Source organism: Sus scrofa, chromosome 6, assembly GCF_000003025.6.
Source record: "Sus scrofa isolate TJ Tabasco breed Duroc chromosome 6, Sscrofa11.1, whole genome shotgun sequence".
In the NCBI taxonomy this organism is placed as follows: Eukaryota; Metazoa; Chordata; class Mammalia; order Artiodactyla; family Suidae; genus Sus; species Sus scrofa.
The window spans coordinates 81,401,660-81,424,850 of record NC_010448.4 but is presented as its reverse complement, the minus strand read 5'-3'; the positions used below and the strand labels follow the sequence as shown (position 1 = coordinate 81,424,850).

At 48.8% G+C, this 23,191-nt stretch overlaps 1 protein-coding gene and 1 long non-coding RNA gene across 2 annotated transcripts; both read left to right on the top strand.

Annotated features, from left to right (window-relative positions):
* Window positions 682-2,310, top strand: ID3 (inhibitor of DNA binding 3, HLH protein). Its single transcript, NM_001243602.1, is given in 4 exon segments — window positions 682-883; window positions 886-1,074; window positions 1,198-1,280; window positions 1,828-2,310. Coding segments are annotated over 3 exon segments (357 nt in total). The 5' UTR covers window positions 682-775; the 3' UTR covers window positions 1,258-1,280; window positions 1,828-2,310.
* Window positions 5,755-17,184, top strand: LOC110261114. Its single transcript, XR_002344940.1, has 3 exons — window positions 5,755-6,914; window positions 7,776-8,546; window positions 17,128-17,184. It is a non-coding gene; the product is annotated as an uncharacterized LOC110261114 (long non-coding RNA).

Sequence of the window (23,191 nt, the reverse complement as noted above, 5' to 3'; positions counted from 1 at the left end):
CCCTTTCCTTCCCCACGGAAAAATCACGAATTCAGGCTGCTTTCTTCTTCTTTTTTTTCTCTTCCTCCCTTGCTCGAATAAATAGTGTTCTTTGCTCAAACCCCCTTCCCCCCCTCTTTCTGCAATCTCAGCGCCTAGCTCAAATCTGTTTTCTTCATTGTAACCTCAGCTTCACCGCAATTAATTTTTTCCCCCTCTGGTCACAAGATAATTCCTGACGCCAGTGAGTCTGGAGGTCAGACGAACAGCAAATTGGGGAACAAGGCGGCACTAATTCCTTACAAGTTTCCCTTGAAAAATCTTTTGCTTAAAAAAAAAAAAATCTTCTTTGCTGTTCGGATTTATGACCTCGGAGGACTGTGGGTTCGAACCAGTGTGGGGCTGTGGGTGGACTGGCAGGGGAGCTCTAAGATCTGGGGCGCTGCCAGGAAAAGGCAAATTCTTGAAGTTAATGGTTTTAAGCGATTTTTAAAACCCTTGCTGGCAAAGAGGCCCGCCTCTCTTCAGTATCAGCGCTTCCTCATTCTTTGAACCCGCTGCTCCGCGGTATTCGGCGTCAGATCTGCCAGAGGAAGCCTGTTTGCAATTTAACCGGGTTGTGAACGCCCAGGGTTGGCAGAGGCGGGGCCGAAGCAGGCTGTTTTGCATAAAGGGGCGTGTCTCCCAGGCGGGCTCTATAAATGCAGACATCGGCGCGTGTACGCGCATTGCAAGCTGTTTAAGGGGTTCTTTGGGTTTTTTCTTCTTTTCTGTACTTCCAGTCTCATTCCTCAGTATGAAGGCGCTGAGCCCTGTCCGCGGCTGCTACGAGGCGGTGTGCTGCCTATCGGAACGCAGCCTGGCCATCGCGCGGGGCCGCGGCAAGGGTCCAGCAGCTGAGGAGCCCTGAGCCTGCTTGATGACATGAACCACTGCTACTCGCGTCTCCGGGAACTGGTACCCGGAGTCCCGCGAGGCACTCAGCTTAGCCAGGTGGAAATCCTGCAGCGCGTCATCGACTACATCCTCGACCTGCAGGTGGTCCTGGCCGAGCCCGCTCCCGGACCCCCAGACGGCCCGCATCTTCCCATCCAGGTGCGCGTGGGCGTGCTCGGGAGCCGGGGCGGGGCTCAGCTGAGCTCCAGGGCAGGGATACGGCGGGACCCCGAGAACTTCCAAGTGCCATGCCTTAACTCTCTCCTCTTTTCCTCTTGTCAGACAGCCGAGCTCGCTCCGGAACTTGTGATCTCCAATGACCAAACGACCTTCTGCCACTGACCTGGCGGTCCTGGTGCTTCCAGGTGAGTGTCCACGCCTTCTCCCTGGGGCGGGGGAAGCGGCTCGTGCTTAAACGGCAAATCCTGGAGTTAGTAGGCCTTTTGCGGGATTACTAACCACTCGGTTTAGGGAAATCGAGGCCAGAGCGGTGCAAGCGACTTGCCCGTGGTCCCATCAAATGAATGACGGAACCAGTTCCCATCCAGTGTCCGTTTCAACCTGAAACGCACGTTGTCCCTGGCCTTACCCATGGCCAAAGACGCGCGAAAATAGGCGCAGTGCCGACTAAATAAAATAGCTAGTCTGTTTGTAGCTTGGAGTGGTAAAAGGAGCGATGTTTTCTTCAGCCCCCTCCTAATTAGTGCCAATTCCAAAAGGGAGGGGTGGTGCAAGCTCGCCTGTGGTCCTTTGGCGCCAACTGGGTCGGGGGGGAGCGTGGGGCGCGGAGTTATCAGCTGGAGGTAGAGACCAAGTTTCCTCCCTGGCGCCGGCCAGTCTGCGGACGGCCCCCGCCTCGGCGCGCTCGGCGGAAACTGACGGCTCCCTGGTCTTCTTTCCTCCCCCGCCCAGAACGCAGGTGCTGGCGCTGGTTCCGCCTGGGACCCTGGGACCCTCTACGGCCGGAAGTCCTAGGGCATGGATGGGCCCCAACTTTGTCGTGCCCACTTGACTTCCCCAAATCCCTGCCTCGAGGCTGGACCTGCGCCCGGGAGCGAAGGACTGTGAACTTGGGTGGCCTAAAAAGCCAGAGCTAGCTCTGGCACCAGCTGGGCGGCCTCCCGCAGCCTCCACCCCACCCCCAAGTTTTAAAGACTGTCTTTCAGTGTGTGGAGGTGTAGGGGGGTGGTGGCTACACTCCAAACTCTGCCAAGGCAGCGGTAGAGCTGGTCTTCTGGTCTCGGAGAAAGGCTCTGTTGCCCTGATTATGAACTCTATAATAGAGTATTTAGCTTTTGTACCTTTTTTGCAGGAAGGTGACTTTCTGTAACCATGCGATGTATATTAAACTTTTTATAAAAGTTAACATTTTGCATAATAAACGGTTTTTAAACACTTGTGTCTATAATTTGATTCATTAAGTGCTAACACTTTCTCACAAGGGTGAATTTAGGGAGAAATAAATTAATGTCTTTCTTGGAGCTTGGGAAAAGTAAACTTGCCTATTCCCTTAAAAGGGAGATGAGGGAATACCCAGCTAAGACTGGTGGGTAAGAGGGGGGAGTAAAGAGGGCTCATAATGGAGCCCCACATCCACTGGGTGCAGAGGAGACACTTGCCCTGTCCCCTCCTTTTACAGATGAGGGAAGACTGGAGAGAGTAGGTGACTGGCGCGAGCTCACCAGCAAGTTAGGGGCTCAGGGTCTCAGCTCTTAAGGTCCCTTGATAGTTGTTTTGCTAACTAGCAGGTGGCTATCCTCAATGGCATTAATTATTCATAATGTCTTTCTAGCAGAGGATGTGGAAGAGGAGCCTCACCTGGTACACAGACAGGGGTGGTGGTTGATAGACCCGTTTCAGAGATGAGTAAACAGATCATTGGGGCTGGTTTCATTTTCCTCCTCATATTCTCTGGTTTAGCCTCCTTTTGGGATTCCAAAGTTGGACAAAATAGGAGAGGGGTCTCTTCCCTCAAATCCCCAGTCACTCTGATCAGAAGGAGTTTGGTTGGGAAATATGGGAACCAATCCCTCTACTACCAGTTAGATGGAGACTCTAACCCTAGACTAGGAATCTAAGAAAGAGGCCTTAACAGCCCTCACATCTGGTACTTCCTTCCCATCACACCTCCAGTAGGAACCTACTCTAAGCATCTTTAGCCCTGTTTCAGAAATGGAGATATTGGGGCTCAGTGGATAATGGGTCTGAACCAGATTTGCATAGCCCTCTGAGAGGCAGAGATGGGATTTTTGGCTTCTTTTTTTTTTAGGGTCACACCCACAGCATATCCACTACAGGTGTGGATCCACAGCAATGCAGGATCTGAGCCTCATCTGTGACCTACACCACAGCTCATGGTAATGCCGGATCCTTAACCCACTAAGCAATGCCAGGGATCAGACCTGCATCCTCATGGATGCTAGTCAGATTCGTTAACCGCTGAGCCATGACAGGAACTCCAGAGATGGGATTTTAATATTAACGTCAGAGACTACAATTGTAGTGAACAAGAGCAAGGGCTGAGACTAGTTCTTCCATGTGGCCAGGCCTGGGAGTCTAGCAGAAGACAAATCCCCCAAATCATGCTATCCTCCTTTTCCCCCAAAGTAGCAGTTCCCCAGGTGGGTTCTACCAGGCACCTAGCCTCACTAGATTCCCGTTTATGATATGATCTCATCTATGTGTTGGCCCCTGGCATGAGTTACTTCAATATTTCATAACAAACAGGACACGTCATCACCCTTCATGCCTGGTGAGCTTTTGGGGGTGAACAGGGGTATGTCATGTGGGGAGGCAAACTTTGTCTTTGCCAACCATCCTCCTAGCTGACCTGGTCTCCTCCAATGAGCTGATGGAAGGTATGAGCATTTTCTTCAGAAAATAAACACACGCACATACAGCTTTTCAGAGCAATGCATTCCTCCAATGCCCTGGGAAGCACTCAGTCCCCATGTGAGGAACTCTTGCTTCAAACCAAGAAAGTATCCAGGCTGGATCATTTGTTAGGATTTCTGTGCTAGCTCTGGAGTCAGCCATTCAAGCATGCAGGTCCTTGCTCTGCCACATACAGGCTGTATGACTGCCAGCTAGCAGCTACCTCGATTGAGCCTCAGCTTCCACATCTATATGAGATTGCTGATCTTGAGGATACAGTTCGGAGGCACCTGGCCCCACATTATACCATTAATTGCAATAGAGGCAGGAACTGCACTCGAGGTCCCATGCCCTTTCTGCCACTGCATGCAGCTTCCTGCTGGCTTGAAAGTTGTGGGACTATGGAAGGTTAGGAACAGCTGAATCGCTTATCTGCCATGTGACCAGGAGCAAGCCACCTCACCTCTCCAAGCCTCTCTCCTCCCTTGCTCAGCAGTTGGTGATTCTTATACTGCTGCCTCCCTGGACAGAAGATAATGGTGGGAAAGTTCTTTGAAATGCATCACACACCTACAAGGTATTATTAAGCTAATTCCAAGGAAATTGCCTGTCAGGTCCGCTGAGACTGAGCCGTTCAGGTGGCTGGGACAAAAGCTGAAACCAGCATGCCAATTCATTAGTCATTAGAGAGTGAAAGCAATTTGGCCCTCGGTCGGAAAACTCTGAGAGGGGAGAGCTGTCATAAACACCTATTGAGTGCCCACCAGGTGACAGGCTCTATTGATCTTAGTTTTTTTCTATTCCTCACCACAACCCAGCAAAGTGGGTATCATTATTCCCATTTTACAGAGGAGACAGATTCAAAACAGCTGAATAACTTGATCCAGGTGACACAGCAAGGAAGTGGTACAGCAAGGATTAGTGTATCCAGCTCCATGTGGCTTTAAAGCCTATGTTCTCACTTCTACTCCAGGCCAAACTTACCCCTCCACAGTCCCTGCACCTGGCACATATTTGGCCCCAGTAGGTGCTTTTGCTGAAAGACCTAAGCCCACCCCAGCTCTCCTTCTCATTTATGGAATGGGGTGATGGTACTCTCTTTACAGGTTTGTGGTTGGAATTAAAGATAATACTCAGGAGTTCCTGTCATGGCTCAGTGAAAACGAATCTGACTAGTATACATGAGGACCCAGGTTTGATCTCTGGCCTTGCTAAGTGGGTTAAGGATCCAGCGTTGCCCTGAGCTCTGGTGTAGTTTGCAGAAACGCTTTGGATCTGGCATTGCTATGGCTGTGGCGTAGGCCAGAGGTTACAGCTCATTTGATCCCTAGCCAGGGAACCTCCATATGCCGTGGGTGTGGCCATAAAAAGATTAAAAAAAAGAAGTAACATTCATAAAACACCTACCAGGCTCCCTGAAAACACAAGATCCACTATTAACAGAGTCTTAGGTTCACTGAAGCATCAGCTCTAAAAAACGGACTTTTGGAAGGGGTTTTTACTTTGTAAATTAGAAAAAACAAAACAAAACAAAACAGGTTCAGAACAGACAAGTAACTTGCCCTTGCCCACACAGCTCCTAAGTAACAAAGCAGGGATTCAAATTCATGCCTGTGACACTGGAGATGGTGCCCTTTCCGAGAAGGCCAGTTATAGCTCTCCTTAGCTGTGGATGCGCCAGACAACCTTCAATTATCTGTCTTCCCGGCCTCATCACCTCGCACAGCCACCACTCTTCTCTGTTCCCCGAGCTACATCCTAAAAAGCTCCTGCCGCTCTCTCTTTCTCTCAGAACTGCTCCCCGCCCTTCTGGGAGAGATGCTCCCCACCTCCACTTCCAGGCGCCGGGGCAGGGGCGGAGCCTCGGCCCACGTGGCCCAGAGCCCAACTGGGCGGAGCCTATCTGGTCACGCCCTCGCCCCGCCCCGCCCCGGCGACCCGCGCTCCCCCCCTCGGGCCCTGGGGGCCGCTCGCAGGTGTTCGCTGGCGCCCGGATGTCTGAGCTCTGGCTCCGCTCTGGCTCCGGCTCCCTCCGCAGCCTGCGGGCGGGGCTCCCAGCCCATCCGGAGCCTCGCGGCGCCCCTGCCGCTCTGCCAGCAGCGCGGCCTCCCGGTTCCCAGCCTCCCGGCCTGGGGGGCCCCCCCGCCCAGCCGAGTTGCTGACCCGACTGCTTTCCCGCTGCCCCCAGCTGCGCTCGGGCCGCTGCAGCCTCGGCGCGCCCCCACCCCGCTTCCTGCCTCGGCAGCTTTGCCCGGACCGGGCGGCCGCCCTGGATCGCACCCCGTTCCTTCCTTCCTTCATTCTTTCAGGCAACTCGCATTCCTCGAGCGCCTGCGACGTGCCCCGTACAAGGCCTCTCCGACCTTCGGAGTGTGGCCCACCGGGGTCCTCCCAGAAGCCTCTGCCCTCCTCACCCCGCCCTGGACTCTCCTCTCTGATGTCCTGTTTCACTCAGAGGGTAGCATTTAATTGTTCTCTGATTATTTCTCCTGTTAAGGGTCAGTCGGTGGCAAGGTCAAGGGAGGGCTTTGTGACCGAAATCAGGGGTCAGTCTGAAAGTAGGGTGAGGGATCAGAATGTGGCCAGAGTTGGGGTTCAGCCAAACCGTGGCAGGATTTGGAGATAGTGTGGGTAGGAGTTGGCAGCGCTCTGTCTATGGCCAGGCTTTATAGACAGGGAGGGTGTGAGGGTTAGTGTGAATAGCATCAGTAGCCAAGATTAGTGAGTCAGTCTTTCGGTAGGGTCAGTGGACAATCTGGATCAGGGTAATAGGTCACCCAGAGACCAGGATTTGGGGGTTGACTTTGACAAGCCAGTTAAGGGGAGGAGGGCGCTGTAGCTTTCTGAACTCACATTAGTGGTTCCTCTGTGGGCAGGGGGTGGGGGTGGTGGTGACCATAGCTTCCCCCTGCATCGTCCAGGTGGAGCTGGCCTTCCGTCTAGGACACTCATTGTCCTCAACAACACCCTGCTTTGATCATGTGCCAGATGTAGGGGAGGGGTAGGTAAGGGGGGCAAAACTCTCATTGGATCAGACCATGGTCAGAATGGCAGTAACACTGGCCATGGCAGGGAGGCCCTAGGTGTCCCAGGAACCCCATCTTGGAGTCACCCATGTTTAACAGGTAAGTTGATGCTCTTCCCTGGACCCTCTGTCATTTTTTCATAAATCTAAAAGTTATCAGGGACGGAAGGGCCCTTAGAGGTCACACGTGACCCAGAGAGGAGAAGGAGCCTCCTCAGGGACACACAGTAAGTTAGTGGTTAAGACAGGACTCGAACCCATGCCGCTGTCTACATTCTATCTAGGACATTTTCTGTGATACTCCGCCTACCCTGGGCCAAGATTTTTCTTCCCACTCTAGAAGTGGGGCAGCTGAGGCCCTGCGAAGTTTCGGGACTCACACAGCTCTGACAGAGGGGCTCCTGGAGGCTGGTGGACAGCACAGCACCTGCCCCCTACCTGAGGATCTGGAAATGTGAAGTCAGGCAATGGTGGTTCCCCAAAGCATCGTCTCCTTGTCCCTGCCACCCAGCCCCCCTCCCTCACACCCTCATTAGGAACAGATGAAACAAGGGTGGCCAAGCAAAGCTGGGGAGGGGAGAGAACACTTTTTAAGAACGGCTGGGGAAAAGCTTAGCTGGGTTCTTAGGGAAACATGTGGAACTCATTACCCCAAGTCGAGGTGGTCGCTGGCCAGCTGGCAGTTGGTCGGTTTGGGGCTAAAAGTGTGTGTAGTGTGGCACCCAAGGGCAGACTCCCCAAAATAATCGGCTTGCTCCCTGATCCAGGCTCTTCCTGAACCTGGTTTTGTTTACAGCCTATGCCATTTTTAGCATTTGGAAAAAAAAAAAAAAAAAAGGTTTTAAGACACCTAGTCCTGGACCGCTATGGGTTTTGAGGGGAGGAGACAAGGACTTGGGGGTCATCAAGACAGACACCCCACCACCATCTACACCCTGACTCATACCTGTTCCTTTCCCAGCAGGGCCCCTGGCAGGTCTTACAGTGGGACCAGATGTATGAAGGCATTGACTTAAAAAATATGCACAACCTTAAAGGTGAGAGTTAAGTTTTATTTGGGGACAAAATGAGGACTGTAGCCTGGGAGGCAGCATTTCAGAGAGCTCTGAAATCCTGCTCCAAAGAGGTGGGGGGAATGTGGGTGTAGATGTGATTTTGGTGAAGGGAGAGGTTCCTGCAGCCATGCACACGCTTCACAGAAGTTAGCTGCTTGTCTCCCGAAGGTCACTGCTAGTCCCAAGGAGCAGGTGTCACCATGAAGGATTTTAGTGCTTTTCTAGATACGAGGAGACGCAAGAATCGGGCTCATAAAATCTCCTGAAAGCATCTATCTATCTGAAGACCTGTTCTGCCAGTTTTCCCAGAACACAGGTTTGACTCCATAGTCAAATACAGCAGCAAGAAACTCTTCAAAAGAGGCCATTTGATAGGGCACAGCATTTTCATCTCTGTGGTAATAGGAGATGGGGGTTGGGGGCTGCCTCCATTTCAGCCTTGCAAGGCTCACAGATATTAGGGGACCTGTCAGATGTCACCCTGGGGTAAGTGTCAGAGCCCAAGTCTCTAACCTGTTGATGTCTGCAGCTCTTTTAAATCTTTGTACAAACCAACGCCGCATAGAATGGTCTTCAAACAGCCATCACAGCCCTGCTGTGCTTTCTGTGAGTTCGGGAATCAGACAGATGCTGGTTGAAAATGCGGGCTTTGTCGTCTAGCAGCTTTCCCATCACAGGTAAGTCATTTATGCTCCCAGAGCCTCCGTGGTTACTGTGATGATTCAAGTAGATGACATATGTAAAGCACCTGGCACTTGGGAGGCCCTGGGTGACCCCCCACCCCAGGGCCTGCTGGGCATGGTTGTCAGATTCCTCACAGAATTCTTCCATCATCTCTCCTGGTGGTGGTGTGGTTGGCCCAGTCCAGTCACAGCATCTCAGCACTGCCTGTCCAGCCTCTGTGCTCTTCAGAGCCCTTCCACACACATGCAGGAGTATCTGATCAGCAGGACAGCTCGGTGCAGGGACTGAAAAACTGGGGCTGCACCCCGGGGTCCCCACTCTTAGGCTCTGCCACTTCGAACAAGCTCTTTCACCTCTCTGAGCCTCAGAGAGCCACCACAGAGCCCTGCTGAGGGTTTAGTGAGGAACTAAAGGCAAGCATCTAGGGGCCTGCTAGCACGTGGAGGCACTCAGTAAGTCAGAGGCAGAGTTAGGAATAGTCCTATTTCACAGAAGAAGAAACTGAGTCCCTCAGGGGGTAAGTGATTCATCCAGTGTCATGTGGAAAGATCCCTTCACAGACCTGGGATTAAAAACCACATCTTCAGAGTTCCCCTTTGTGGCTCAGCAGGTTAAGAACCCAACAATTGTCTGTGAGGATGTGGGTTCAATCCGGGGCCTTGCTCGGTGAGTTAAGGGTCTGGCATTGCCACAAGCTGTGGTGTAGGTGGCAGATGAGGCTCAGAGCTGGCATTGCTGTGCCTGTGGTGTATGCCAGTAGCTGCAGCTCAGATTTGACCCCTAGCCGGGGAACTTCAATGTGCCGCAGGTACAGCCATTAAAACAAAACAAAAAAAAAACGGAAAAGGAAAAAAACAGATCTTCATGCTCCCAGTCAGTACCCAGTTACGACTTTCTCGTTATTGGAATTTGTAATTATTTCATGACAATCATGTTTGCAGTTGGTTGGAAGGACAGAGCTTCAGACCCTGTGAGCCTGTCCTGGCTCACCCTGATCCAGAACCAGCTCACCTATGAAAGCACCCTCCCTAGAAGAGAACAGGGCTTGGGGTGTGGGGTAAGAAGGACGTGACCCAGAGGCCAGAGGACCTGGAGGCCAAACTTATTATCATAGGTACGAGGCAGTAGTTTTGTGATCAGACTGACCTGTCTCTGCCACCACTAGCTGTGTGACCAGCTAAATGACACCACCTCTCAGCCTCAGTTTTTCATCTGTAAAACTCCCAGTAGGGTCTCTTTCATAGGGTTTGTTGTAGAAATTAAATAAGACATCAGAGGTAGAGTACCTGGCACAGGTGAGCTGCTTGAAATTGGCTGCCCTTATAATTTTATCAAGATAAAGTCCAGGAGTTCCCACCGTGGCTCAGCAGTAATAAACCCAACTAGTATCCATGAGGACTTGGGTTCTATCCCTGGCCCCGTTCAGTGAGTTAAGGATGCAGGAATGCTGTGAGCTGTGGTGTAGGTCACAGACCTGGCTCAGATTCCATGTTGCTGTGGCTGTGGCATAGGCCAGCAGCTACAGCTCCAATTCAACCCCTGGCCTGGGAATTTATGCCAAAGGTGCGGCCCTAAAGACAAAAAAAAAAAAAAAAAAAAAAGATGAAGTCCAGCAGGAACCATCCACTTCTTTGTCATTATTCTCATCTGTGAATCTTTTTGTAAAGTTTCAATTAAATAAAAAATGAATAATACAGATGTTCTAATACTTGGCTACTGAAATGCCTGTGAGTGCCCACACTCCTCCACCTACTTGTAAATTTGGACAAATCCCTTAACTTCTTTTGTCCTGAGCATATGCATCTGTAAAATGGGGATAATAACGGAGTTCCCTGGTGTCTTAGCAGGTTAAGATCCAGGATTGTCACTGCTGTGGCTCAGGTAGTTGCTGTGGCGCAGGTTCAGTCCTTGGCCTGGGAACTCTGCATGCCATGGGCATGGCCAAAAAGAATTTTTTTTTCTTTTCTTTTTTTTTTTGTCTTTTTCCTGTTTCTTGGGCCATTCCTGGGGCATATGGAGGTTCCCAGGCTAGGGTTAGAATCGGAGCTGTAGCTGCCAGCCTATGCCACAGCCACAGCAACAAGGGATCTGAGCTGCGTCTGCGACCTATACCACAGCTCATGGCAACGCTGGGTTGTTAACCCACTGAGCAAGGCCAGGGATCGAACCCCGCAACCTCATGGTTCCTAGTCGGATTAGTTAATCGCTGGGCCACGACGGGAACTCCCAAAAAGAATTTTTTAATAAAAAAATTAAAAATATAAATAAAACAAGGTAATAAAAGTCCTTGCCCGAGGCAGTTGTGAGGATTAAATTAGTGAACACATAGACCTCTTAGACTAGCTCTTATGTCACATAATAGGAAGTGTCCCCAAATGCTAGCTGTCATTCATTATCTTAGGATACCGTGTGAAGTTTTTCTCTATATTCTATAGCCATGTAGGCTTTTATATAAAATTGTAATGTCTGGATTTTTAAAAAATAAAATTAACATTTCAGAAAGAGGTATGGATTTTTATCACATGGTTTTGTGAGACCAGGCACCCAGCCAGCTTCACACCCAGACACACACACATGCATGCATGAAGACACATATATACACACACTTTGAAGAGGGTCATGCTATGCTGCGCTGCTTTCCATATGGGCTGAAGCAAGCCCTCTTAGCCTGAGGTACTGCCTGCCCACTCCCTCCTGCTCATCCTGCTCTGCAGAGGGAGGCTAGATGCTACCATCACCTTTCAGCAGGAGAATTCCTTGGCAAAACTGACCTGAGAGGAAGCCCTGGCTCCAGGTCTCAACCTGTCAGAGCCCAGGACACAGTCCTGGTTCTATCCCCCCTTGCTGTGCAACCCTGGGCATGTAGCTTCCTCTCTCTGAGCTTTGGCTTTTCATCTGTGAAAGGGAGCTGATTGTTTCTACTTTTCAGGATTGTTGTGAGAATTAGAGAAAAGCACAAAACATGCCTGGCACATAGTCATTGCACCGTAAATGAGAGTTCTTCAAAGCCTGGCTGTTTTTTTTTTTTTTAACTCAGGGAAAGCTATCTTTGGCCTTTTTTTTTTTTCTTTTTGGCTGTCTGTGGCATGCAGAAGTTCCTGGGCCAGGGGTAAAAACCCTCCCTATGGTAGTGACCTAAGCCACAGCAGTGACAACACCAAATCCCTAACCCACTGAGCCACCAGGGAACTCCAATTTTTCTGTATATTCTTAAATAAAACAGAATTATAGTCTGTGTGCCTTACAAAGTTAATGCGCTTTATTGCTTTTTAAACACATCTGCTAGGAGTTCCCTTGTGGTACAGCAGGTTAAGGATTCAGTGTTGTCACTGCAGCAGCTCAGGTTGCTGCTGTGGTGAGGGTTCAATCCCTGGTCGGGGAATTTCCACATGCTGAGAATGAGGCCAAAAAAACAAACAACAACAACAAAAATCTATTAATCCAATAAAGGTGGTTTTCCTCCTAAAATCATTTTCTATTTTATTCATATGTTACAAACTATAGAAATGATCCTTGAAAGTAGAGTCTTTCATATTTTACAATGTCTGGGCACATCACTGAGGCCCACTGAGCCTCAGTTTCCTTATCTCTAAATTAGGGGGGAAAATGCCTTCCTTACAAGGTTGTTCTGAGGAGTCAGTGAGATGCTGTATGTAAAAGTGCTTTGTACCTTTTAGTGTAAGTCCAATGGGAATAAGAGATTATTATTTCCTATTTTATTTATTTATTTGTCTTTTGTCTTTTTAGGGCCACACTCATGGCATATGGAGGTTCCCAGGCTAGGGGGTCTAATCGGAGCTACAGCTGCTGGCCTATGCCAGAGCCACAGCAACGCCAGATCTGAGCCACACCTGTGACCTACACCACATCTCACAGAAACGCTGGATCCTTAACGCACTGAGCAAGGCCAGGGATTGAACCCACAACCTCATGGTTCCCAGTCAGATTCGTTTCCGCTGAACCAAGACCGGAACTCCTCTGTTTTATCTCTTTTTTGGCCGCACCCACAGCATGAGAAAGTTCCTGGGCGAGGGATCAAATCGGCACCACAGCCACAGCAGTGACAATGTGGCGTCCTTAACCTCTAGGCCACCAGGGAGCTCCAAGGTTATTATTTTTTTGCACCCTCCCCTTCCCTCTCACTAGACTGAATTCCTCAAAGACAGAAGGGAGTTTTATTTACCTTTGTATCCTCAGCATTGAATGTGTAGTAATAAATTGGATAATGACATTAATGACAATAAGAACATTCATTTCCTGAACACTTAACTGTGTGCCAGATTCTGGGCTGAGTGCATCTTGATGGAGAGATGAATGATAGACATTTAAGTTTTGGGTTCCCTCTGCTGATTCTTTAAAGGTGAAGACAAGAGATGCTTTTACTTTCCCCTTGGGTGAGTCTGTCTTCCATTCTGCAGACAGGTTATTTTCATTCTTGGGTCTTCTACATTACTTGGCCAATCCCGTTGAATAACAGTAAGAGCAATCTTTAGTTTCCTTATCTATAAAATGGGGCTAATGATCAACTTGCCTCATATAAAGGTGTCTCATAAATGACAGTAACTTTCCCTTACTCCTTCCTTTCCTCCCCACCTATCCACACCCTTTTCCTGGAGAAGAAGGTGGTGACAGGACAAGGTATTAAACTTGGTGGCAGAGAGCTGTGACCCTTCACCTCTCTGGGGTTTTGTTTCTTTCTTTCTTTTTGTTTTGTTTTGTCTTTTTGCCTTTTTTTCTAGGGCCGCTCTGGCGGCACATGGAGGTTCCCAGGCTAGGGGTCCAATCGGAGCTGCAGCCACCGGCCTATACCACAGCCACAGCATTGCGGGATCCAAGCCATGTCTGCAACCTACACCACAGCTCACGGCAACGCTGGATCCTTAACCCACGGAGCAAGGCCAGGGATCGAACCCGCAACCCCATGGTTTCTAGTCGGATTTGTTAACCACCACGCCATGACGGGAACTCCCCCCCCTTTTTTTTTTTGATCATGCTGGTAGATCTTTCAGGGATAATTCCCCGATTCTGGGACCCTCCAGGTCTTGCTTCCTAAATAATCTCCTTTATCTGCAATAGCACCAAAGATTCAGTTTACCTGAATACTACTTGCCCCCCTCATCATGTGCTGGATATTCCAAGTAGATTTAAGTCCTAAGTCTGAGAAGGCAGAGTTGTATGTTAAGAGTTTGATTTCTATTTTTCCAAGCATTTTCTTATCATCGTCTCATCTCATCCTTTATAAACCTTTCAAATCCTCTAAGTCACACACGAGGCTGCTAAGGCCCAGAGAGAAGGGAGGGAGCCCACCCTATGATCCGAGACACTCCGTGAACCCGTCTGAGCTCAGGTACCCTCAAAGCACCTTCCTGACACCAGGCTTTGTACTGGATGCTTCCTCACAATAATTTTTGTAAAGCAGGTGCTGCCCCCACTTTCTACATGAGGAAACTGAGACTGGGGCAGGTAAAAATCACTTGCCCAAGTCACACAGCATGGAAGATGGAATCGTGATTTAATTTAATACCCTGAGGTCTCAAGCTTTGCTGTTTCTTTCTTTCTTTTCTTTTTTTGAAAAATTTTTTAATGGAGGTTCCCAAGCTAGGGATCAAATCGGAGCTGCGGCTGCCAGCGTACACCACAGCCACAGCAACGCTGGATCCTTAACCCACTGAGGGAGGCCAGGGATGGAACCTGAGTCCTCGTGGATATTAGGATTCATTTCCACTGTGCCACAATGGGCACGCCCTGTTTTGGAGCCTCAGAGATAGCCTTCTCTGAGTCTCTGCAGCAGTAGTGTTTTAGCCCAAAGCAAAGAGTGAGTTCCAAGTCTGACCCCCACACCCAACTCTCTCAGCCCCAGCAGAAGCCAGGGTCAGGGGATTCATGGAGCAGGGCACACAAGGGCCCTGCATGCAGTGATATGCATGGAGGGCCCCCCATCCCTAAATCCCATTGTCTCCCCAGAAGACAATACAGATAAAGGACCCAGCCTAGTGGGCTGCCTGCATCAATCTGTAACCATGGAAACCCCTAGAGAGACATTTCCAAAGCCCTTCCCATCACCCTCCACCCTGCAGCTGTGGCTCCTGGGAACCCAGCCTCCAGCAGGAGGGGCATTGCTGATAATTACCCCACCACCACCACCAAATATGACAGAGTTGAGCTCCCCTAACATGTATCCTCCCTGAGCTAGTGTGGGCAAAGAGGCCCTGGTTGGGTTTAAGGCCTTAACCTTATTTCTCTTGCAAGAAAGTTAGTTCCTGTGAGACTCCACACCGGTGAGATGGCATTGATTGGCACAAGGTTGGGCATGGGGAAAAAAAGACCTCAGCAGAATTCTTAACCTTTGAATAGGGCCCCTGGGGAAGGTATTAGGTCTTCAGCGCATGACTGCCCCTTAGTGGCCAGTTGCTGCAATAGTCAGTTTCGGCTCTAGATAAACAAAAACTATTGCCTCTTTTTTCTGAGTATCTCCTGGGTTCCAGGCGCCCACACAAGTTAGATCTAAACCTCACAACTGCCTTGTGAGGTGAGTGTGCTTATCCTACTTACATATGCTGAAGCCAGGGCTTTCAGATGATATCCAGAAGGAAATTTAGATGGCAGAGTGGTTGAGAGGGTGATCTCAGACTGTCCTGGCTCAAAATCTGCTCCACCATCACCTGCCTTATGATCTTGGGAAAATTACCTAAACACTCTGAGTCTCAGTTTCTTCATCTGTAAAGTGGGAGTGATAACAATACACACTTCAAAGGGATGTTATGAGGACTTTACAAGGTCAGAACAAGTGGCACATTGTAGATAAAACTCTCTGCCCTGACATTTCTTAAGCTGTGTGCCTTCAGGCATATCATTGAGCTACTTCTGGCCTTAGTTCTTTCACCTGTAAAATGGGGCTAATTGGGACTTCCTCTTAGGGCCATTTTGGTAACTAAAGTGAATTTGGGGTATGAATGCTTTGCTACTGTTAGTATCATTCTTTTTCTTTTTTGGCCACACCCATGGTATACAGAAGTTCCTGGACCAGGCATCAAATCCAAGCCACAGCTGCCACAACCCTGGATCCTTAACAACCAGGTTGGGGATCAAACCCACTCTGCTGCAGAGATAGCGCTGGATCCCTAACTTGCTGCACCACAGAGGGAACTCCGATTAGTATCATTTTTAATCTGCCTTTTGGGGGAAGAATGATCATAGGGGCAGTGATGAGCAGAGGGTGCTCTCCTCGCTCCACAGGCCAGGAGAAGGAGATGTCTGAGAGTTCTGGCCCCTGCGACCTCTGGCTTGCAGTCTTAGAGCCTCTGACGGTGATTTTCCTGGGAAGAGATTGGGAGTGGCCTCTTAACTATTCCAAAAATCTTTCACTGAATTCAGTTCAGTAAGCAATTCTTGGGCTTCTCTGGGATGGGCACTGGGCTGGATGTTAGGGTGTGAAGATCAAGACAAGGAGTGGCTTCAATCGGACTGAGAAGGACAGAACAGAAATAGAATTACAATGTGAAATGATGACAGAGGCCTAACAGGACAAGGGATCAGAGTCAACTTCTGAGGGATGGGTGCTGTCACCTATTGCCCCTCAATCTCATGCTGTGGCCTACACCACTTGGTCTCCCAAAGAATGTCTTGCTTATTTAAAAAAAAAAAATATCCAAGTCTTATCTCCATTCTTTTCTTCCTCCCTTCCTTTCCTTCTTTTTTTGCTTTTTAGGGCCACACCAGTGGCATACAGAGGTTCCCAGGGTTAGGGTCAAATCGGAACTGCAGCTGCTGGCCTACATCACACCTACAACAAAGCGGAATCGACCTGTGTCTGCAACCTATACCACAGCTCACAGCAACACTGGATCCTTAACCCACCGAGCAAGTCCACGTATTGAACCCTTATCTGAATGGGTACAAGTCAGGTTCTTAACCCACTAAACCACAACAGGAACTCCCTGAGCCTTATTTTTCAATGTTAGCAACTGCTCTGGATTCTTGGGGTTTTTTAAATTTGTTTCTGTGGCTGCACCCACATGTGTAGAAATTCCCTGGCCAGGGTTTGAACCCACCCCACGGCAGTAACCTAAGCCACAGCAGTGACAATGCTGGTTCCTTAACCCGCCGAGCCACCAAGGAACTCCTGATCTAGAGTCCCGATGTTTCGGTCCCAGGTTTGAATTCTGTTAGACTGAAGAGTTAAAATACACCCACTTTCACTGAGCACCGTTTGAGATCACGTATACAAATAGGGTACACAGCATGTTCAGTGACTTGTGTATCTAGAAACTTGTGTCTGAGAGCAGGCCTTTTTATTTCCTGGTGGAAGAGGTGGAGAGAAGCACCCCAAGCAGAGAGAACAGCATGGGCCAACATGGAGAGCAGGGAGGTCAGAGGGGGTGTCAGAAAAAGTGTGTTTGATCAGAGGGGCTGGCAGAGGGTGGGGTGGGGTGGGGTGGTCAGGCCATGCTGGGGAGCTATTTGCAAGACCTTAAGCCAGAGAGTGACAGAGTTAGGTGTGTGTTCTAAAGAGTTCCTTCGTAGAGAATATATCTACGTCCAGATGGCCATTAATTCCTAACCCCTGTGACTCAGTTTCCAGGAAGAAGAGGGCAAAGAAACCATGAGACTTATGGGACATTTCCACCCCTAGACCCCTATTGGACAAGGACTAATATTTGGTAACTGGGTAAGGCCAATGGGAGAAAACCACATCTTTCTGGACCTCACGTTGGTACCCCTCCCATCTTTAAGGGATAAAAACCCCTATAAGACCATGGGGGGGGGGGCTCTTCTCCCCCTTCTCTATTAGCTGTCCTGGGAGCTATTTGCTTTCCAGTAATGAAGACTTTGCTTGCATGGAGTTCCCGTCATGGTGCAGAGGTTAGTGAATCCGACTAGGAACCATGAGGTTGCGGGTTTGATCCTTGGCCTTGCTCAGTGGGTTAAGGATCCAGCGTTGCCATGAGCTGTGGTGTAGGTCGCAGACACGGCTCGGATCCCGAGTTGCTGTGGCTCTGGTGTAGGCCGGTGGCTACAGCTCCGATTGTACCCCTATCCTGGGATCCTCCATATGCCATGAGAGTGGCCCAAGAAATGGTACAAAGACAAAAAGACCAAAAAAAAAAAAAAAAAAAAAAAAGACTTTGCTTGCTTGCAAAAAATAAAAATAAAGACTTCCTTCAGAAAAGGGAGGGAGTAAGTTGATGATCCCATGAATTGTAGGTCGTGCTTCCCCAAGTTCCTCTGGGCACCTCTAGTGGCAGAGTGGGGCCACATCCACCATACCCAACATCTGTGAAAAATATCTTCAGGGTCTGGAAACATCTGGAAGGAATCTGGCCAATCTGATTGCCGTGGCATTCCCAGCAGGGCTGCATCTTTCACATTCTTTTTCTCCTCCCTCAAGTCCATAGGGAGTTAACCTGTTGGATAGGTAGGGAGTGCCCATTGTGGCTCAGCTGTAAAAAATCCAATCTGAATAGCATCCATGAGGATGCGGGTTCAGCCCCTGGCCTTGCTCAGTAGGTTAAGGATCCGGCATTGCCACAAGCTGTGGCATAGATCGCAGACGCGGCTCAGATCTGGCATTGCTGTGGCTGTGGTGTAGGCAGGAAGCTACAGCTCCAATTCGATCCCTATCCTGGGAACTTCATTATGCCACAGGTGTGGCCCTAAAAAGCAAAGCAAAACAAACAAAACAAAAACAGAACTTGTTGAATAGGTAGTCTCTCATGCTTTTGGCAATTACCAGAGTTCACCTCTAGATGGCAGCCTTAACCCTTAAATGGTGCCAGCTTCCACCCAAAGGCCAGAGAGGAGAGAAAACGAACAAATGTGAAGGATGGATGGGCAACCACCCTCTCAGTTGTCCATCATCATCTCCGTTTTACAGTTGAGAAAACTAAGGCTCTGAGAGGTGAAGCCACAAGTCCAGTGTCACACAGGTTGGTGGGCCCAGTGGAACTCATCCTCCCTGAGCCTTAGTTTTCCCATCTGTAAAACAAAACTGATCCACCCCTGGCAACGCTAATCTACTTTCCGTATCTATAGATTTGCCTTTTCTAGACATTTCATATAAATACAGTAATTTGCCATGTAGCCTTTTGTGTCTGGTTTCTTTCACTTAGCATCATGTTTTCAAGGCTCATCCATATTGTGGTGCACTCAGTACTTCATTGCTTTTTATGACTGCATAATATTCCTTTGTATGGATAGACCAGATTTCTTTATCCATTCGTCAGCTGATGGACATTTGGGTTGTTTCCACATTTTGCTTATTATAAATATTGCTGCTATGAACATTCACGTATATGTATTTACGTGAACATTTGTTTTTGGTTGTCTTGGGTATCTGTCTCGGAGTAGACTTCCTGGGTTATATGGTAACTTGGTGTATAACTTTTGAGGAACTGTCAAATGGTTTTCCAAAGTGGCTACACCAATTTACATTCCCACCAGCAAGGTATGAAGGTTCCAATTTATCCATATCCTGGCCACCACTTGCTATTGTCATTCTTTTTGATTACAGTCACTCTATGGGTGTAAATCTTGTTATGGTTTTGATTTTCATTACCTTGATAAATAATGATACTGAGCATCTTTTCATGTGCTTATTGGCCTCTGTATATCATCTTTGAAGAATTGTCCACTCAAATCCTTTATCTTCTCAATATATTTTGGTAGTATTATTCCAAACACACACACACGCACATACCATCTTGAATTTGCTTCAACCATCACAATAGTCCTATGAGGGCAGCTGTGATTAGCTCATTTCTCAAGTGAAGAAACTGAGGCCCAGAGTAGTGGAATGATATACCCAAGAGTGCACAGCTTAGGGAGTGTTAAGGCCCAGAGTTTTATTTACTTGGCAAACATTCGTATAGTATTTACTATGTGCCAGTCCAGAGATGTCATGGACCTCACTTTCCAACAATTTGCCAGTGAAAGTATTATTGTCACTAGCAGAACCTCCCTGACGCAGAAACTTATTTCTTTCAAAAAAAAAAAAAAAAAAAAAACTTTTTTACTCCAACTGCTGAGGTAATACTTTATTTTTTACTTTTTAGGGCCACACCTGCGGCGTATAGTTTCCAGGCTAGAGGTTGAATTGGAGCTGCAGCTTCCAGCTTATACCACAGCCACAGCAATGTAGGATCCGAACCATGTCTGCAACCTACACCACAGCTCACAGCAATGGTGGATGCCAGGGATCAAACCTATATCCTCATGGATACTATTGGTTCATTACCATTGAGCCACAATGGGAACTCCAATACATGCTTACTTTAGAATGGTTGGAAAAGGAGTTCCCGTCATGGCGCAGTGGTTAACGAATCCGACTAGGAACCTCAAGGTTGCGGGTTTGATCCCTGGCCTTGCTCAGTGGGTTAAGGATATGGTGTTGCCGTGAGCTGTGGTGTAGGTCACAGATGCGGCTCAGATCCCACGTTGCTGTGGCTATGGCGTAGGCCGGTAGCTACAGCTCCAATTAGACCCCTAGCCTGGGAAGCTCCATATGCCACAGGAGCGGCTCAAGAAAAGACAAAAAGACAAAAAAAAAAAAAAAAAAAAAAAAAAAAAAAAAGGTTGGAAAAGACTGTACAGAGAAGCACAAAGACGATGGAGCAGACATTTTCCTCTCTTCCTCCCACAGCTCCGTCTTATTTTGAATTTTTGTGAACGGACACCACAGTGGGGAGCCCCAAAACAAGAGGTCTGTGCTTTCAGGAAGCTACTATCAAGCATTTTGTATTTAATAAGTAGGACTTTGAATCGAGGGAATCAGAGGCATTTTTAGCAGATACACCAGGCACAAGGTACACCAGCTGGGATGCAAGTTTGCTTTGGTTTGGGGGCTTTTCCAGGGCATTGGGGTCTGTCTAGAACGGGGCTCCCTCCCTTACCAGCTGTGCAGCTTCAATTAACGTCCCTCATGCCTCAGCTTCCTCATCTGGAAAATGGGACAAAGCACCCCTAACATATCCAGCTGTGGGCACACTCTTCCCAGCCCCAACAATGTCTGCAGCACTGGAACCTCTGCTTCACTGGCAGAACATACCATACCCTCCTTCAATGGGATTGGTTCTGGGGCTGAGTTCTATGTCCAAAATAGCTCAGAGATCTGAGTGCAGATTCTGGTTTCATCTTTAGCCAGCCCTTGGTGAAGTCCCTTACATATCTGAGACTCAGTTTCCTCAATGTACCTACGTTGTAGGCCAGTTGGGAGGTTTCAATATAACGAATGCAGGTAAATGCCAGGCTGGTGCTTTACACTGAGGAAGCGCTCAGGAAATGTAAGCTCTTATCTCCATCATCACTTACTGCGGGCCTACTGTGTCCCTGGCCTTCTCGGAGAGGAGGGCATGAAGGTGAAAACAAAGCATGGGTCCTGCTCCCAAAGGGTTTGAAGTTTTATTGGAGGTCTGACTTTCGACGCTACTCCTGCCATTCTGCCATTTGAGTTGGGCCTTGAAGGATGGGTAAGATTTGTCACATGGAGGAGTTCCTGTTGTGGCTCGGCAGAACAAATCTGACTAGTATCCATGAGAACGCAGTTTTGATCCCTGGCCTTGATCAGTGGGTTAAGGATCTGGCATTGCTGTGAGATGTGGTGTAGGTCGCAGGCACGCCTTGGATCCGGAGTTGATGTACCTGTGGCATAGGCCAGCGGCTAGAGCTCTGATTGGACCCTTAGCCTGGGAACCTCCATATGCCGTGGGTGTGGCCCCAAAAAGACAAAAAAAAAAAAAAAAATTAAAAAAAAAAAAGACTTGTCACATGGGGATGGAAGGAAGGAAGGGGGCCTTGTGGATATGGAGCCATGTAAGCCAAGCCTGGGAAACAGAAGAGTATAGGGCATGAATGGCTCAGTGGAAAGGAACCCCTCTAGTTTCCATGAGATTGCAGGTTCAATCCCTGGCCCTGCTCAGTGGGTTACCCTGCTCAGTGTCATTGCCCCAAGCTGCAGTGTAGGTCACAGGTGTGGCTCGCATCTGGCGTTGCTGTGGCTGTGATGTAGACAGGCCGCTACAGCTCTGATTCAACCCCTAGCCTGGGAACTTACATATGTCACAGGTGTGGCCCTAAAAAAAAAAAGACAAAAAAGACAAAAAAGAAAGAAAGAAAATTGCAGGAGTTCCCATCGTGGTTCAGTGGTTAATGAATCCAACTAGGAACCATGAGGTTTCGTGTTCTATCCCTGGCCTTGCTCGGTGGGTTAAGGAACCGGCGTTGCCATGAGCTGTGGTGTAGTTTGCAGACACGGCTCGGATCCCGCGTTGCTGTGGCTCTGGTGTAGGCTGGTGGCTACAACTCCGATTCGACCCCTAGCCTGAGAACCTCCATATGCCGTGGGAGCGGCTTGAGAAATGGCAAAAAGACAAAAAAAAAAAAAAAAAAAAAAAAAAAAAGGCAACTATTTTAGTTCAGTTCCATATGAGGCCTCTCTGGTCCATCTCACACAAATCTCAGTGGAAAAATATATTTATATATATATTTTTGCTTTTTATGGCTGCATCCACAGCATATGAGAGTTCCCAGGCTAGGGGTCGAATTGAAGGGGCAGCTGCCTGCCTACACCACAGCTACAGAAATGCCAGATTGGAGCCATGTCTGTGACCTACACCACAGCCCACGGCAACTCCGGATCCTTAACCCACTGAGGGAGGCCAGGGATCAAACCCGCATCCTCATGGATCCTAGTTGGGTTCGTTAGCCACTGAGCCACGAAGGGAACGCCATCAGTGAAAATATATTAAATACCTATTATGCACTCCTCAGAGGACTCCCTATCCAACACCTTAATGACTCCTCATTGTAAGTGGAAAGGTCACTTTTGCCATTCCCATTTCAAAGATGAGTAAGTTGAGGCTCAGAGAGGTCCAGCAACCTAAGAGCACGACGCTAAGGAAGGAATGGGGCAGGAATTCAAATTCAGGGTGACAGACTGCAGATCTGTGTCCCACACCTCTTACAAGAATTAGTCAGTTCCCAGGCAGTGAAACTCTAAAGCCAGCCCCAGCTGCCCGAAACTCAACCACAGAGAGCTGGCTCTCAGCCCCCTTGCTGGCTCCCTTCGTTCCTCTCAGCCCCACCCTGCCACCCCCATTTCCCTTCCTGGCCCTGGGGCCCTGCTCCTTTCCCAAACCTGCTCTGCCACAATTCCTTCCAGGTTCCCTCATCTGTAAAATGGGGATAATAATAGTGCCCGTTTCAGAGGGTGTCATGAGGATCAGAGGAGCTTGGCACATAGTAGGTTACAGAAATATTAATGGTCATCATCTCCATCTTTTTTTTTTTTTTTTTTAGGGCTGGACCAGGGCATATGGAGGTTCCCAGCCTAGGGGCTGAATTGGAGCTGCAGCTGCCAGCCTACACCACAGCCACAGCAACACGAGATTCGAGCCACAGCTGCAGCCTACACCACAGCTCATGGCAATGCTGGACCCTTAACCACTGAGCAAGGCCAGGGATGGAACTGAGTCCCCATGGATACTAGTTGAGTTTGTTACCTCCGAGCCACGACAGGAACTCCACCAACATCATTTTAATAATATCCCTGAAGTCCTGTGACATTAGCCAAGCAGAAGCATTATCAATATTTGATGATTGAGGAAACGGGACATTGAGAGGTGGAGCAGTAGCCTGTCCAAGG